This window comes from Scyliorhinus canicula, chromosome 7 (genome assembly GCF_902713615.1).
Source record: "Scyliorhinus canicula chromosome 7, sScyCan1.1, whole genome shotgun sequence".
Classification (NCBI taxonomy): domain Eukaryota; kingdom Metazoa; phylum Chordata; class Chondrichthyes; order Carcharhiniformes; family Scyliorhinidae; genus Scyliorhinus; species Scyliorhinus canicula.
The window spans coordinates 22,702,205-22,718,791 of record NC_052152.1 but is presented as its reverse complement, the minus strand read 5'-3'; the positions used below and the strand labels follow the sequence as shown (position 1 = coordinate 22,718,791).

Sequence of the window (16,587 nt, the reverse complement as noted above, 5' to 3'; positions counted from 1 at the left end):
GCAGTGTTGACATGATTTCGTGAAAATCATGTTTGACAAATCTATTAAAAACATTTTGAGGATGTAGTTAGCAACGCAGATGATGGGGAACCAATGAATGTCATAGATTTAGATTTTTTAAAGGCATTTGATAAGGTACCGTGAGGTTGCTGTACAAGATATGGGCTGATGGGATTGGCCGTTATCGATTAGGATGGATAGAGAATTGTTTAAAGAACCGAAAATGGTGAGTCAGAATCAGTGGGCCATTTCTGTTTGATGGACGATAACAAGTGTGGTGCAAGAAGGATTTTTGCTGGTACCTCAATACCTCAACTATTTATAATCATTGTTAATGAAGGGACCAACTGCAATGAATTAAAGTTTGCTGACGATATAAATTTAAGTGGAAAAGTAATCTGTACAGAGGACATATAGACTGCAAGGAGATGGAGATGGTATCAGTGAATATAAGTGAGTGAGCAAGAAAATAGCAGGTGAAGTATAATATGCAGGAATGAGAGGTTTATTCACTTTGGTAGGAAGAATAAAAAAGCAGATTATTTTTTAAATAATGGCAAGCTATTAAAGCTTGGTGTTAAATGGAATTTGGGTTTTCTTCTCTGAGAAATAAACATTCAGATTCAGCAAGCAGTTATGAAGGCACAGGGTATGTTGGCTTTCATTACAAGGGAACAGGAGTATAAGAGTTTGGAGGTTTTATTGCAATTGTACAGGGCTTTGATGAGACCATTTCTGGAGCATTGTGTATTGTTGGTCTTCATATTTAAGGAAGGATAGAATGAACATTACTAGATTGGTTTCTGGGATGAGGTTATTCTATGAAGAGAGTTTGTGTAGAATGCGCTCTGAAGTTCAGAAGAATGCGAGGTATTTTATTGAAACATACAACATTCTTAGAAGGTTTGACAGAGTAGATACTGAGGAGCTGTTTCTCTTGGCTGGAAAGTCTAGAACTGGGATTTATAGTCTCACAATAAGGGGGTGACCAATTTGAACTGAGATTAGAAATTTCTGTACTGAGGGTTGTCTTTATCTTTGGATTTTCTACTCCAAGAGGGCTGTATATGTTCAGTCATTGAGTATGTTCAAGGCTGTCAAAGGATTATTGGACTCTTTCAAATGGGGATGAGGCTAAAAGATCAGTCACGACCTTATTAGATGGCACCAGGGACTCCGGTTCGATCCCCGGCTTGAGTCACTGTTAGTGCAGAGTCTGCACGCGCTCCAGTGTGTGCGTGGGTTTCTTCCGGGTGCTCTAGTTTCCTCTCTCAAGTCGCGAAAGACATGCTTGATATGCGAATTTGATATTCTGAATTCTCCCTCGATGTACCAGTACAGCTGTCGGAGTGTAGTGACTAGGGGATTTTCACACTAACTTCATTGCAGTGTTATGTAAGCCTGTGTGCCAGTAATAAAGATTATTATTATTATGTTCTTCCGCTCAGCCTTGGAAACACACTGCCAACTTGCAGGGTGCATTTTTATTGGCTCTCCAAGATTCATATTAATAGTGACCAGTTATGATTTGTAGAAGGTTGATGTGACCTGTACAAAACAGGGTTGAGGTTGCCTGAACATGTAATTTGTAAGCTAGCAGAGGAATAACTGTCTCAATCTATCATTTTGACATGGATAAAGTGCCATAATGCAATGAAAATTGCTTATTGTCACGAGTAGGCTTCAATGAAATTACTGTGACAAGCCCCTAGTAGCCACATTCTGGCGCCTGTTCGGGGAGGCTGGTACGGGAATTGAACCGTGCTGCTGACCTGCCTTGGTCTGCTTTAAAAGCCAGTGATTTTGCCCAGTGTGCTAAACCAGCCTGTAGCATAGGACATTATGCTATCTTAATTGAATTAGATTCAACTCCTGGAACCAAACAGTTACCTTGCTCCTTTTGCCACTTTTGTAAGAACTTGACACGCTCATTGCATTTGTGTGATGAGTATTTCTGGGCTTGGAAGAACCCCCCTCAAACCTGTTATGGATTAGTCATAAGTTGCATGCAAACAGGAATATTTGGTATTCCATTGAACCAACATTTTTATTCTGGTTTAGCTTTTTGAGTTGTAACCTGACCGTCACACTTTTTTTTAATATCTTTTTTCCCCTATTTTCCTTTCTTTCTCTGGGCCTGCCAGGCCAAATAATTCCCCCGATATGAGTGCAGACTGCCTACATTCAGGCTTTAGCCATTCTCCAACAATCTACAAAGAGGAGCATGAGCTGATGCTGTGTAAGTCCCTTTGCCTTTTTGCTTCCTGTGGAGCAGGTCGAGATCAATAATTTATCTTTGAGTTATAGGTATAGTACTGTTACTCTGACATAGTGCATTTGAACTCTTACTGTAATAATATTATGGAAGAAATACTTTATATGGTGCCAATACTTTGGACCAACTACAGAGCACTTCACAGCAAATGCATTACTTTTAGTGCAGTCACTCATAGGCAACAGAGTAGCCAATTTCTACAGAGCGAGGACTCAAAGACACTTTGAGATAATTAACCAGTTAATTTGTTTTGTTCATTTTGGTTGATGGATGAATGTTGACCAGGATATTAGGAGATCTGCCTGCAATTTGAAAAACCTTAGTTTAAATGCCTGAAATTGCCATCTTTTGGATGAAACAATGTAGCACTTCCCTAGTATCACACTGAAAAACAAAGATATATGCATTCAAGTCTTGGAGTCAAGTCTTGAACATGCAACCTTACTACCTTTAATGGAAGTGAACTAATCTGTCATTAGAATTTACCAGAATCATCATAACTTTAGTGTATCTCTTTTATTTTGTCTCCACAGCTGGGAGAATAATGAAATTGAAAGGCTGAGTCCTTGGGATATGGAACCTATTTCTGAAAATGGTAAGAAACTGAAATTTTTTGTTACAAATGCTTCAGAAAATTACCAATGAGAAACCATTGCATCAGTCCAAACATCAATTAATTGTTGCGTGGTGTTATTTTAATAGGTGCACTCTTCATGCAATGTCTCAAATTTAATTTTCAATCAATATGTGCAACACAGAGATGATATTCATTGTTGCATTTACAATCTGAGTTCTTTGCAGCCAATAAAATGCATTTAACGCATGCAATGGTTATGTAGAGAAACTTGGCACCCAGTTTCCACATAGTGTTATGGGCCAGAGTTTAGAGAACCCCAAAGTGTATCATGGAGTTCACCTGTCCCACAATTTGTAATAGATTGTGGTATGGGGAGCACACGGCCCACTCTACAGGTGTGGTATAGCAGAAATGGAAAAGTATTTTTTAAAGCAAAACAATGTTTATTCTATGAACTCAAGTTAACCTTTTTAAAACATAGTGAACATTTTAGCAACCATCAATTCAAATACAACCCCCAAAGAATACAGCTTAAGCTGTCCTTTTAACATCCATAAGACTTAAAAAACCTTTAAAACAAAAAGACATCAGGCTTAAATTCACTACTGAGAACAGTTATTAGTTTTAAATCACCAAAGGATTGATTTACAGTCTTTAGATTACAGAGAGAGAGAGACTAAAACACCTTCTGGCTGTGACTGCAGCTATCCAGCTCTGAAAATGAAACTAGAACGCACCATGCAGCAAACAGCCTAAAACAAAAGTAAAAAGCTGACAGGCAGCCCAGCTCCACCCACACTCTGACATCACTGATAAACACACATTTCTTAAAGGTACATTTCTTAAACACACATTTCTCAAAGGTACTCTCACATGACAATAGCATGATCTAGCAAATAGCAATAAGATCAATTACTATAATCTGTTTTAGTGGTGTTGATTGAAGAATAAATGTTGTCTGAGACACCAAAAGAACTCTGCTCTTGTTTGTCATGGCATATTTTGCAGTCATCCATGAGGGAAGGCTGGACCTCCCTCCATTTAACATTCTCATCCAGCAGTAAGGCACTCCCTGACTAGTGTTACATGTTTCGGTAGACTAATGTTTTATGTGTGAGTTAATATATAGTGATAGCCAGCATGCAAACAGGGGAAAGAGAACAAACAATAACTTGTATTTATATAGCACTTTTAAAGTTATGAAACATCCCAGGGTACTTTACCAGAGTGATCAAACAGAATTTAATGCTGAACCAACATAAAGAACTGTTAGGGAAGATGTCCAAAAGCTAAATCAACGAGGTAAGTTATAAGGAGTGTCTCAAAGGAGGAAAAAACGTTGGGATTCTTTAGGAAGGGAATTTGAGCTTTTGATCTTGACAGCTAAAGACACGGCTACCAATCGTTGAATGATTAAAATTGCATGTTTATGCAAGCAGAATTGGGGGAGCACCGATATATAAGAGGAGTGTAGATCTGGGGAACATTACAGAGATATGGTAGGGTACGACGATGGAAGGATTTCAAAACATCAATCAGAATTTTACATTCAAGGCATTGCTTGACCAGTTTAGATTAGAGTTCAGAAATAGATACAGTTCTCACTGAAAACTAATACGTGGCACTTATCAGGTTTGCACAGCCAGGGTATACTGCTCTGTCATGTCCCTGACCATCGGTCATCGCATCTGGTCTCTGGTTTTGGAGACCAGTCATGAGTCATGCCGGCGGGTGGGAGCACCTAACATTCCTGCAAGATTTGCCGTTCAGCCAATTTTGAATGTTTTGTAATGGATTTACCGCCCTTGCTGGTCCTGATTATATCAGCAGTCACAAATCCTGCTATGATGCGCTCATAAGACTTTCTGGTCAGAACAGGATTTGTGCCAGGGCATAACGGGGCTGGAAAATTGCCTGTGTGGTTTTCCAAAATTCCTTTGATTCGAAGATGGACCCATGATATTGGTAGTTGCTAAATGTTCGACAACTTTTCAGGAAAGGAGAGAGGGAGAAAATAGTGAACAACAGGCCAGTTAACCTAACATCAGTTGTTGGGAATATTAAGCGAGTCTTAACAATGCACATAAAAAACATGGTATAATTAGAACAAGTCAAAATGCTTGTATTACAGGTAAATCTGATTTGACAAATCTGTATTTTGAGGATGTAGGTCGTAGGGTAGATAAAGGTGAGCCAGAAGATGTAGAATACCTGAATTACCAAAAAGTTTTTGATAAGGCTTCACACAAAAGGTTACTCGGCAAGGTAAGGCCTTGTGGAGTTGGGGGTAATATTTTAGCATGGATAGAGGATTGGCTAACAGGTAGAAAACAGAGTCGGCATAAATTAGACTTTTTCATGTTGGCAGGCAGTGAACAGTGAAGTGCCTGGATTAGTGCTGGGGCTTCAGCTATTTTCTTTTTTTTTTAAATAATTTTTATTGGAATTTTTTACAGAAAATATAAAACATAACGACAAACAATGAAATGCAACAAAATAACCCATAATAACTGTAACACCCCCCCAGATCGTATCGACGCATGTATCACATCCCCCCCACCCCCCCAACCCCAATGAACAACAAAAGAACTTAAAAATAAATTAAAATTAAACAAACAAACATAGTCATCGTCCCCCCCGGGTTGCTGCTGCTGCTGTCCCCGTACCCTATCGTTGAGCCAGAAAGGCGAGGAAATGTTGCCACCGCCTAAAGAACCCTTGTACCGACCCTCTCAGGGCAAATTTGACCTTCTCTAGCGTAATGAAACCCGCCATGTCATTGATCCAGGTCTCCACTCTTGGGGGCCTCGCATCCTTCCATTGTAGCAAGATCCTTCGCCGGGCTACTAGGGACGCAAAGGCCAGCACACCGGCCTCTTTCGCCTCCTGCACTCCCGGCTCCACCCCAACCCCAAAAATCGTGAGTCCCCATCCTGGCTTGACCCTGGATCCCACCACCCTCGACACCGTCCTCGCCACCCCCTTCCAGAACTCCTCCAGTGCCGGGCATGCCCAGAACATATGGGCATGGTTCGTTGGACTCCCCGAGCACCTGACACACCTATCTTCACCCCCAAAGAACCTACTCATCCTTGTCCCAGTCATGTGGGCCCGGTGCAGCACCTTGAATTGGATGAGGCTAAGCCGCGCACACGAGGAGGAAGAATTAACCCTCTCCAGGGCATCAGCCCATGTCCCGTCTTCGATCTGTTCCCCCAGTTCCCCCTCCCACTTAGCTTTCAGCTCCTCTACTGACGCCTCCTGCATAACCTTGTAGATATCAGATATCTTCCCCTCTCCGACCCAGACCCCCGAAAGCACCCTGTCACTCACCCCCCTCGCGGGAAGCGAAGGGAATCCCTTCACCTGCCGTCTAGCAAATGCCTTTACCTGCAGATACCTGAACATGTTTCCCGGGGGGAGCCCAAATTTCTCCTCCAACTCCCCCAGGCTCGCAAACCTCCCATCAATAAACAGGTCCCTCAGCTGTCTGATGCCCGCTCTGTGCCAACCCTGAAATCCCCCATCAATGTTCCCCGGGACGAACCTATGGTTCCCCCTTAACGGAGCCTCCATCGAGCCCCCCACTTCTCCCCTATGTCGCTTCCACTGCCCCCAAATGTTGAGGGTAGCCGCCACCACCGGACTCGTGGTATACCCCGTAGGAGGGAGCGGCCAAGGCGCCGTTACCAGGGCCCCCAGGCTTGTATCTCCACAGGACGCCCTCTCCATCCGTTTCCATGCTGCCCCCTCCCCCGCCATTACCCACTTGCGCACCATCGACACATTGGCCGCCCAATAATACCCCGAGAGATTGGGTAACGCCAGCCCCCCCCCCCCCCCCCCCCCCCCCCCCCCATCTCTACCCCGCTCCAAGAAGACCCTCTTCACCCTCGGGGTCCCAAGCGCCCAAACAAAGCTCATGATGCTGCTAGTCACCCTTCTAAAAAAGGCCCTAGGGATAAAGATGGGGAAACACTGAAAAAGGAACAAGAACCTCGGGAGAACCGTCATTTTGACGGACTGCACTCTACCCGCCAACGATAGCGGCACCATGTCCCACCTTTTAAATTCCTCCTCCATCTGCTCCACCAGCCTGGTAAAATTAAGCTTATGGAGAGTCCCCCAACTCCTGGCCACCTGCACCCCCAGGTATCTGAAACTCTTCACTGCCCTCTTAAATGGGAGTCTCCCAATTCCCCCCTCCTGATCTCCCGGGTGTACTACAAATACCTCACTCTTGCCTAAATTTAACTTATAGCCCGAGAAGCCCCCAAATTCTGCTAACAGCTCCATCACCCCCGGCATTCCCCCTTCTGGATCCGCCACATACAACAGCGGGTCGTCCGCATACAGCGATACACGATGTTCCTCCCCACCCCGCACCAGACCACTCCATCTCCCTGACTCCCTCAACGCCATAGCCAAAGGTTCAACCGCCAGTGCAAAGAGCAAGGGGGACAGGGGGCACCCCTGCCTGGTCCCACGGTAGAGCCTAAAGTACTCCGATCTCCTTCCATTGGTAACTACACTTGCCATCGGGGCTACGTAGAGCAGCCGCACCCATTTGATGAATCCCTCCCCGAATCCGAACGGCTCCAGCACCTCCCACAGGTACCGCCACTCAACTCTATCAAACGCTTTCTCCGCATCCAGTGCCACCACTATCTCCGCCTCCCCCTCCACTGCCGGCATCATAATAACATTTAGCAGTCTCCGCACATTCGTGTTGAGCTGCCGTCCCTTGACAAATCCTGTCTGATCCTCGTGTATCACCCCTGGCACACAGTCCTCTATCCTGGTGGCCAGGATCTTCGCCAGCAACTTAGCGTCAACATTGAGGAGCGAGATAGGCCTGCATGATCCACACTGCAAGGGGTCCTTATCCCGCTTCAGGATCAGAGAGATCAGTGCCCGCGACATCGTTGGGGGCAAAGCCCCCCCCCCCTCCCATGCCTCATTGAAGGCTCGCACCAACAGGGGGCCCACCAGATCCGCATACATTTTATAAAATTCCACCGGGAACCCATCCGGGCCCGGGGCCTTACCTGACTGCATTTTTCCAATCCCCCTGACTAGCTCCTCCAACTCTATCGGCGCCCCCAGCCCCTCTACCAGCTCCTCTTGAACCCTTGGGAAACATAGCCTGTTCATGAAGCTCTTCATCCCCCCTCTCCCCATCGGAGGTTCCGACTGGTACAGTTCCTCGTAGAAGTCCCTAAAGACCCCATTTACTTCTGTCCCCTTGTGCACTACATTCCCACCCCTATCCGTCACTCCACCAATTACCCTAGCCGCATCTCGCCTGCGGAGCTGATGCGCCAACATCCTGCTCGCCTTCTCCCCACACTCGTATACCGCGCCCTCCTCCACTGTGTCTCCGCCTTTCTGGTGGTCAACAAGTCAAATTTGGCTGCAAACTACGCCGTTCCCCCAGCAACACCTCCTTCGGTGCCTCCGCGTATCTCCTGTCCACATCCAGGAGCTCCCCCACCAGTCTCTCCCTCTCCTTCCTCTCCCTCCTTTCCCTATGGGCCCGGATGGAGATCAGCTCCCCCCAGATCACTGCTTTCAGAGCTTCCTAGACCATCCCCACCCGGACCTCCCCCGTGTCGTTGGTATCAAGATACCCCATAATACTTCCCCGGACCCTCCTACACACCACCTCATCAGCCAGCATCCCCACATCCAGGCGCCAGAGCGGGCGCTGGTCCCGCGCCTCCCCCACCTCCAGATCAACCCAGTGCGGAGCATGGTCTGAAATCGCTATGGCCGAATACTCGGCATCCTGCACCTTCGGGATCAATCCCCTGCTCAGGACGAAAAATCTATTCGGGAATAGACCCTATGGACATGGGAGAAAAAGGAATACTCCCGCGCTCTCGGCCTCCCAAACCTCCAGGGATCCACCCCTCCCATCTGGTCCATAAACCCCCTCAGCACTTTGGCCGCCGCCGGTCTCCTACCTTGAACTGGACCGGTCCAGTGGGGGATCCAGCACTGTGTTAAAGTCTCCCTCCATGACCAGGCCCCCTGCCTCCAGGTCCGGAATGCGGCCCAACAAGCGCCTCTTGAAGCCAGCATCATCCCAATTCGGGGCATATAAATTAACCAGCACCACCTTCTCTCCCTGCAGCCTACCCTTCACCATAATATATCTGCCCTCCTTGTCCGACACCACCTCAGCCGGCTTGAACGCCACCCTCTTCCCCACCAGGATCGCCACCCCCCCGGTTCTTTGCGTCCAATCCCGAGTGAAAAACCTGCCCCACCCACCCCTTCCTCAGACGAACCTGGTCCGCCACCTTCAAGTGGGTCTCCTGGAGCATAGCCACGTCCGCCTTCAGCCCCTTCAGATGAGAAAATACCCTAGTTCTCTTAACCGGCCCATTCAGCCCCCTCGCGTTCCAGGTAATCAGCCGGATCAGAGGGCAACCCGCCCTTCTCCCCCGCCGGCTAGCCATAGCTTATCGACTGCTCGCCCCAGGCCAGCTCGCCCCGCCTGACCCGTTCCCCATGGCGATAACGCCTCTCCTCTACCCCCCCGACCCACACCAGCTCCTTCCTGGCCATTCCAGCAGCAACCCGGTATCCCCCCCCACCCCCCCAGGCTAGGACCCCTCCTAGCCGCGACGCACCCTCCATGGTACTTCCGTGAGTCAGCTGACTTCTGCTGACCCGGCAGCTCCCGCCAAAACCCATCCCCTCCCAGCATAGGGTCATCCTCCTCTTGCCACACCTCCTTGGCACCGCTTCAGCGCGGGAAAGAAAACCAGTAGAGGCCACGCCCCCACCTCCAGCTCCACCCCCCCGCCCCACAGCGCGGAAAACCAGAGGAAAGCCCGCGCTTTCACACTGCCGCACCCCACCCTTCTGACACAGCTCCCCAAAATCCAGTTTCACCCCAACCCCCAGCCACGTACAGAAGAGAACATATAAAGCACATACCCCCAACGTTCCCCACATACCCCACACCCATACCCAACAGACAAACCCACCCGGAAACCGAGCAAAAAGAAAACCAGCATAAAAAAAACACGTGTCAAAATTGAAGAACAGCAACAGTGAAAACAGCAATGGCCATAGTGTGTCCCCAGACCCTAGTTCGAGTCCAGCTTCTCCGCCTGTACAAAGGCCCACGCCTCTTCCGGGGACTTGAAGTAGCGGTGCCGGTCCTTATATGTCACCCACAGACGCGCAGGCTGCAGCATTCCAAATCTGACCTGCTTGGCATGCAGCACCGCCTTCGTCCGGTTGAACCCGGCCCGCCGCTTTGCCACCTCCGCACTCCAGTCCTGGTAGATTTGCAGTACCGAATTCTCCCACTTGCTGCTCCTCTCTTTCTTGGCCCAGCGCAGCATACACTCCCGGTCACTAAATCGATGGAACCGCACCAGCACCGCCCGCGGGGGTTCATTTGCCTTAGGCCTCCTGGCCAGCAATCTGTGAGCTCTCTCAAGCTCCAGGGGCAAATGGAAGGACCCCGCTCCCATCAACGAGCTCAACATCGTGGTCACATACGACGGGAGATCTGACCCCTCCGCCAGGCCCAGGATCCTCAAATTCTTTTGCCTTGTGCGAACGTCCAGCTCCTCCAAGCGGTCTTGCCACTTTTCGTGAAGTGCCTCGTGCAACTCCACTTTCCCCACGAGGACCACGGCCTCCTCCCGCTCAGCAGCCTGCTGCTGCAACTCCCGACTGGACACCTCCTGGGCCGCCTGGGTCCCAAGCAGCTTGTTGGTAGTCGCATTCAGGGAGCCCAGCAACTCAGCCTTCAGCTCCGCAAAACAGCGCAGAAGAGAGGCTTGCTGCTCCTGCGCCCACTTCCACCAGTCCTCGGGTGTTCCGCCGGCTGCCATTTTGTCCTCCTTCCCCCGCTTTTCTTGGGGAGCTGCTGCAGCTTTTTCCTTTGCCCCACTCCGGGTGAGCACCATAAATTATGGGGAATGCTCCTCTAGACACCTTCCCCCACCGGGATTCGTCGAGACAGCGCCGTTTGGGGCCCTCAAATCGGCCCAAAAGTCCTTGAGTAGCGGGAGCTGCGGTGCGGCTTAGCTCCGCATTGCCACAACCGGAAGTTTCCAAAGCCGATTTTCTGACCGCTCCACTCCTAGTCCAGGCCATCCACCGGTGGAGAATCTGAGAAGGAGTGTTCCCACAAGAGGAAAAGTCCAAACAGCACCACTACGAGCCCTTAAAAGAGCCCCAAAGTCCGAAAATAGCGGGAGCCACTGAACGTGCAGCTTAGCTCCGCATCACCGCTACTGGAAGTCCGTCCCTGCTTCTTCAATGGCCTTGGTGAGATCTTTTCACAGTTCTTCCCTCTGCTGCTAGAATTCAGCTTTCATAAAGGCCCTCAAGTCAGCTTGAGGCCTCTAAGCTGGCCCTTCCCCCACCTGCATGCTTGCAGAGGCTTTTGTCTGCTGCTGCTTCAGCCCAATCTTGCACTGTTTCTGAGGGTCTGATAACCAAGAAACATACTATTCCTGGGGCAAAGTACTCCTCGACCATTCACCTATGCCTTTTCATCGAAATTCCAACCCGTGCCGCCCAAAAAAGAGCTCTTTTCTGTAACCTTGGGCAGGAGCTGCCTCTGTGTGATGACTCACTCCATGGTGCACACCGGAAGTCGGCTTCAGCTATTTTCAACTTATATTATTAATTACTTTGAAGAGCGTAAGAATCAAAATTTAATATCAAGTTAGGTGGGAATGATACCAAGTTAGGTGGGGATGTAAGCTCTGGCGGGGGTGTGGGGAACACAGGTTACAAAGAGATGTGGACAGGTTAGGTGAGTTGGCAGGTGGAATATAATGTAGGCAAGTGTGAGGTTATTCACTTTGATTGTAATGATAGAAGAATATTTTTTTTAAAGGTGTGATATATATAGTGTTAATGTCCAAAGAGAATTGGTCTGCTGATACAAAGTTAACATACAGCTCCAGCAGGCAATTAGGAAGGCAAATAGCATGTTGGCCTTTATTGCAAGATGATTGGAAGACAAGAATAAAGAAATGTTGCTGTGATTGTACTTGGTTTTGGCTGAACAACATCTGCTATACTGGGTGCAGTTTTGGCCTCTACATTTAAGAAAAGATGTCCATGCATTGGAGGTGTGAAAGGGTTATCCTATGATGGGAGGCTAAATACGTTAAAACATAGAAACTAGGAGCAGGACTAGGCCCTTTTGAGCCTGCTCCGCCATTCAATGTGATCATGGCTGATCCTCGATCTCAGTGCCATATTCCTGCTTTCTCTCCATACCCATTGATGCTGTTAAAAATGTTTTAATGACCTATCGCTTTCTTTAATACACCAAGATCAGCTATGACCATATTGACTATCAGAGCAGGCTGAACAGGCCATTTGGTCTACTCCTGCCCTTATTTCTTTTGTCCTTGTGTTAGAGGTTGGACCAGGGACTGTTCTCCATGTCACCACCTGAATGGACTGGTTTGATCATAGAGTGTTCTTGGGCAGGTGGGTGCCAAGGCTCACTTTAGTTTCCTGGGAGTTTGTCCTAGTTTTTTTTAGAGCCTGTTATGCCTTCTAGCCCTCATACCTTTTGACCCCCTCCTACCTGGCCCCAATGGCCACTCCTATCTAATCCTCACCACCCACCCCCTGTGGTCACTCTATGCCAACTCATACGCCCATGTCCCTTCCATGCCAATTCATGCCTTCCACCCATATCCTCTCACAGCTCTCCATGCTCCACCTTACTCCTCTTGCCCCATGCTACCTCCACAGGTGTCCAGTAGCCACTTGATTTCAAGAGCTGTGTGGAGAGCAAAAACAATGAAGGTCTATCAATATAACGCTCACCCATAACATTTTGATGTTTCCATACGTGAAGTTATAAATTTCCTCGTGTTCAATGTCTCAAAAACAAATTTCTATTTTGATAATATCAAAGGCAATAATCCTTTAGCCTCATTAAAGTGTCAGTCTGAGCTTCGATTGGATTTTTTTATTGTCACGTGTACCAAAGTATAGTGTAAAGTAGTGTTCTGCGTGCAGCTCAGATCATTCTGTACATAAAAAGAAAATACATAATAGGGCAAACATAAAATACACAATGTATGATACTGAAACGTTTGAAACTAAATAATTCGCAATGACACATATCAACAACGACTCTTTTACTAATAATAATCGCTTATTGACACAAGTAGGCTTCAATGAAGTTACTGTGAAAATCCCCGAGTCACCACCTTCCGGTGCCTGTTCGGGGAGGCCAGTACGGGAATTGAACCCGCGCTGCTGGCACTGTTCTGCATTACAAGACAGCTGTTTAGCCCACTGTGCTAACGGAATAAAACTGCATGGCCAGATGTTTTATTTTCACTTACACGTGTCTGCCAATAAAAGCTCTCCAGCAGATATTTTTGTAACTCACTGACAGCTTAAGCCTGTTTTTGTTTTTAGTTTAAAGAGTAGGTGATTTAAACAGAATCATGTCATGACACTTGAGCAGACTTTCTGTCCTGCAAGAGCACTTACATCGACATTTGTAACTCTCATACTACAGATTAAGGCCCATGGACCAGCCAAAATGTTTGAATTCGGCAGTAAGATCAAGAGGCCTGACCTGAGTCTTGATTTCCCAACTCTGCAAATCTAGCTCTTAGTCTCAAGTATATGTCCGTGGCAGTGGCATAGTGGTATTGTCACTGGACTAGTAATCCAGAGACCCAGGATAATGATCTGAGGACCCGGGTTTGGAATTTAAAATAAAATATTGAGAATTAAAAGTCTAATGATGACCAGCACGGTCATGATGGGCAGCACGGTAGCACAGCGGTTAGCACAGTTGTTTCACAGCTCCCAGGGTCCCAGGTTCGATTCCCGGCTGGGTCACTGTCTGTGTGGAGTCTGCATGTTCTCCCCGTGTCTGCTTGGGTTTCCTCTGGGTGCTCCTATTTCCTCCCACAGTCCAAAGATGTGCGGGTTAGGTGGATTGGCCATGCTGAATTGCCCTTCGTTTCCAAAACTGTTAAGTGGGGAATTACAGGGTTAAGGGGATAGAGTAGATATGTGGGCTTGAGTAGGGTTCTCTTTGTAAGGGCTGGTGCAGACTCGATGGGCCGAATGGCCGCCTTTTGCACTGTAAATTCTATGATTCATGAAGCCATTGTCGATTTTCGTAAAAACCCATCTGGTTCACTAATGTCCTTTAGGGAGGAAATCTGCCATCCTTACCTGGTCTGTCCTATGCATGATTCCAGATCCACAGCAGTGTGGTTGACTCTGAAATGGCCTAGCAAGCCACTTGGTTGTATTCAAGCTGCCCCTGCAAAGTCCTCCTTCCTAACATCTGGGGGCTGTGCCAACGTTGGGAGAGCTGTCTCTCAGACTATTTGAACAACAGACTGACATAGTCATTCTCACTGAATCATACTTTACAGACAATGTCCCAAGCATCACCATTCCTGGCTATGTCCTGTCTCACCGGCAGGACAGATCCACCAGAGGTGGCGGAACAGTGGTATACAGTCTGGAGGAAGTTGCCCTGGGACTCTGCACCCCATGAAGATGCATGGTTTCCGGTTAAACGTGGGCAAGTAAACCTCCTTCTGATTACTACGTACTGGCCACCATCAGCTAATGAATCAGTACTCCTCCATGTTGAACGCCACTTAGAGAAAGTACTGAGGGTGGCAAGGGTGCCGAATATGCTCTGGGTGGGGGACTTCAATGTCCCATCACCAAGAGTGGCTTGGTAGTTCTACCACAGACAAAGCTGGCCGGGTCCTAAAGAACATAGCTGCTTGACTGGGACTGCAGCAGGTGGTGAGGGAACCAACAAGAGGGAAAAACATGTTTGACATCACCCTCACTAATCTGCCTGCTGCAGATACATCTGTCCATGACAGTATCGGTAGAAGTGACCACTGCACAGTCCTTATGGAGACACCGTCCTGTCTTCACGTTGAGGGTACCCTCCATTGTGCTGTGTGGCACTACCACCATACTAAATGGGATAGACTTCGAACAGATCTAGCAACTTCAGACTGGGGATCCATGAGGCACTGAATTGTATTCAACCTCAATCTGCAACCTCCTGGCCCGACATATCTCCCACTCTACCATTACCATCAAGCCAGGGGATCAACCCTGGTTCAGTGAAGAGTACAGGAGAGCATGCCAGGAGCAACATCAGGCACACTGAAAAATGAGGTGTCAACCTGATGAAGCTACAACACCGGACTACTTGTGTGCCAAACGGCATGACCAGCAAGTAATAGACAGAGCTCAGCGATTCTGCAATGAACGCATCAGATCTAAGCTCTGCAGTCCTGCCACATCCAGCCGTGAATGGTGGTGGACAATTAAACAACTCACTGGAGGAGGAGGCTCCACCACTATACCCATCCTCAGTGATGGAGGAGCCCAGGACATATGTGCAAAAGACAAGGCTGAGGCATGCGCAACAATCTTCAGCCAGAAGTGGCGAGTGGATGATCTATCTCGGTCACCGCCGGAGACCCCCAGCATCACAGTTGTCAGTCTTCAGCTAATACGATTCACTCCATGTGCTATCAAGAAACAGCTGAAGGCACTGGATACTGCAAAGGCAATGGGCCCTGAGAATATTCCGGCAATAGTACTGAAGACTTGTGCTCCAAGCTGTTCTGGTGCAGCTACAACACTGACATCTACCTGGCAATGTGGAAAATTGACCAGGTGTGTCCTGTACACAAGAAACAGGACAAATCCAACCCCTCCAATTACCACCCAATCAGTCTACTCTCCATTGGCAAAGTGATGGAAGGAGTCATCAGGAGAGCAAGGTATGCTCAATTTGGATTCCGCCAGGGTCACTCGGCTCCTGACCTCATTACCGTCTTGGTTCAAACAAGAATAAAAGAGTTGAATGCCAGAGGTGAGGTGAAAGTGACTGCCCTTGACATCAAGGCAGCATTTGACCAAGTTGGGCATCAAAGAGCCCTAGCTAAACTGAAATCAGGAAAAACTCTCTGCTGGTTGGAGGCACACCAGGCACAAAGGAAGATGGTTGCGGTGGTTGGAGGTCAAATCATCTATGCTCCAGGGTATCACTGCAGGAGTTCCTCAGGGTAGTGTCCTAGGCCCGACCATCTTCAGCTGCTTCATCGCTGACCTCCCTTCCATCATAAGGTCAGAAATGGGAATGTTTGCAGATGATTGCACCATGTTCAGCACCATTCGCGACGACTCAGATAATGAAGCAGTCCAGGATCAAATGCAGCAAGACCTGGACTATATCCAGGCTCGGGTTGAAAAGTGGCAACTTATATTTGTGCCACAATGACCACCTCCAACGAGAGGATCCAACCATTGCCCCATGACATTCAATGGCATTGCCATCGCTGAATCCTCCACAATCAATATCCTGGGGGTTACCATTAATCAGAAACTGAACTGGACCAGTCATCTTAATGCTGTGGCTGCCATGGCAAGTCAAAGGCTAGAAATCGTACAGCAAGTAAAACACCTCCTGACACACCCTCCTCTCAAAAAGCCTGTCTACTACTTACAAGGCACAAGTCTGGAGTGTAATGGAATACTCTCCACTTGCCTGGATGAGTGCAGAAGCAAGAACACTCCAGAGGCTCAACACCACCATCCAGGACAAAGCCCGCTTGATTGTTCCTCCTTCCACAAACATTCAAACCCTCCACCACTGACTAACAGTGGGAGCCATGTGTACCATCTACAAGATGCGCTGCAGTAACGCATCAAGGTTCCTTAG

The 16,587-nt window shown here is 48.0% G+C and overlaps 1 protein-coding gene across 3 annotated transcripts in view; it reads left to right on the top strand.

Annotated features, from left to right (window-relative positions):
- Positions 1-16,587, top strand: part of LOC119968780 (bromodomain and WD repeat-containing protein 1-like) — a 232,603-nt gene that overhangs the window by 155,239 nt on the left and 60,777 nt on the right. For all 3 annotated transcript variants that reach the window (XM_038801511.1, XM_038801510.1, XM_038801509.1), the window contains exon 29: positions 2,809-2,870. In XM_038801511.1, the coding sequence (XP_038657439.1) occupies positions 2,809-2,870 (62 nt within the window). The remainder of the gene's footprint in view (positions 1-2,808; positions 2,871-16,587) is intronic.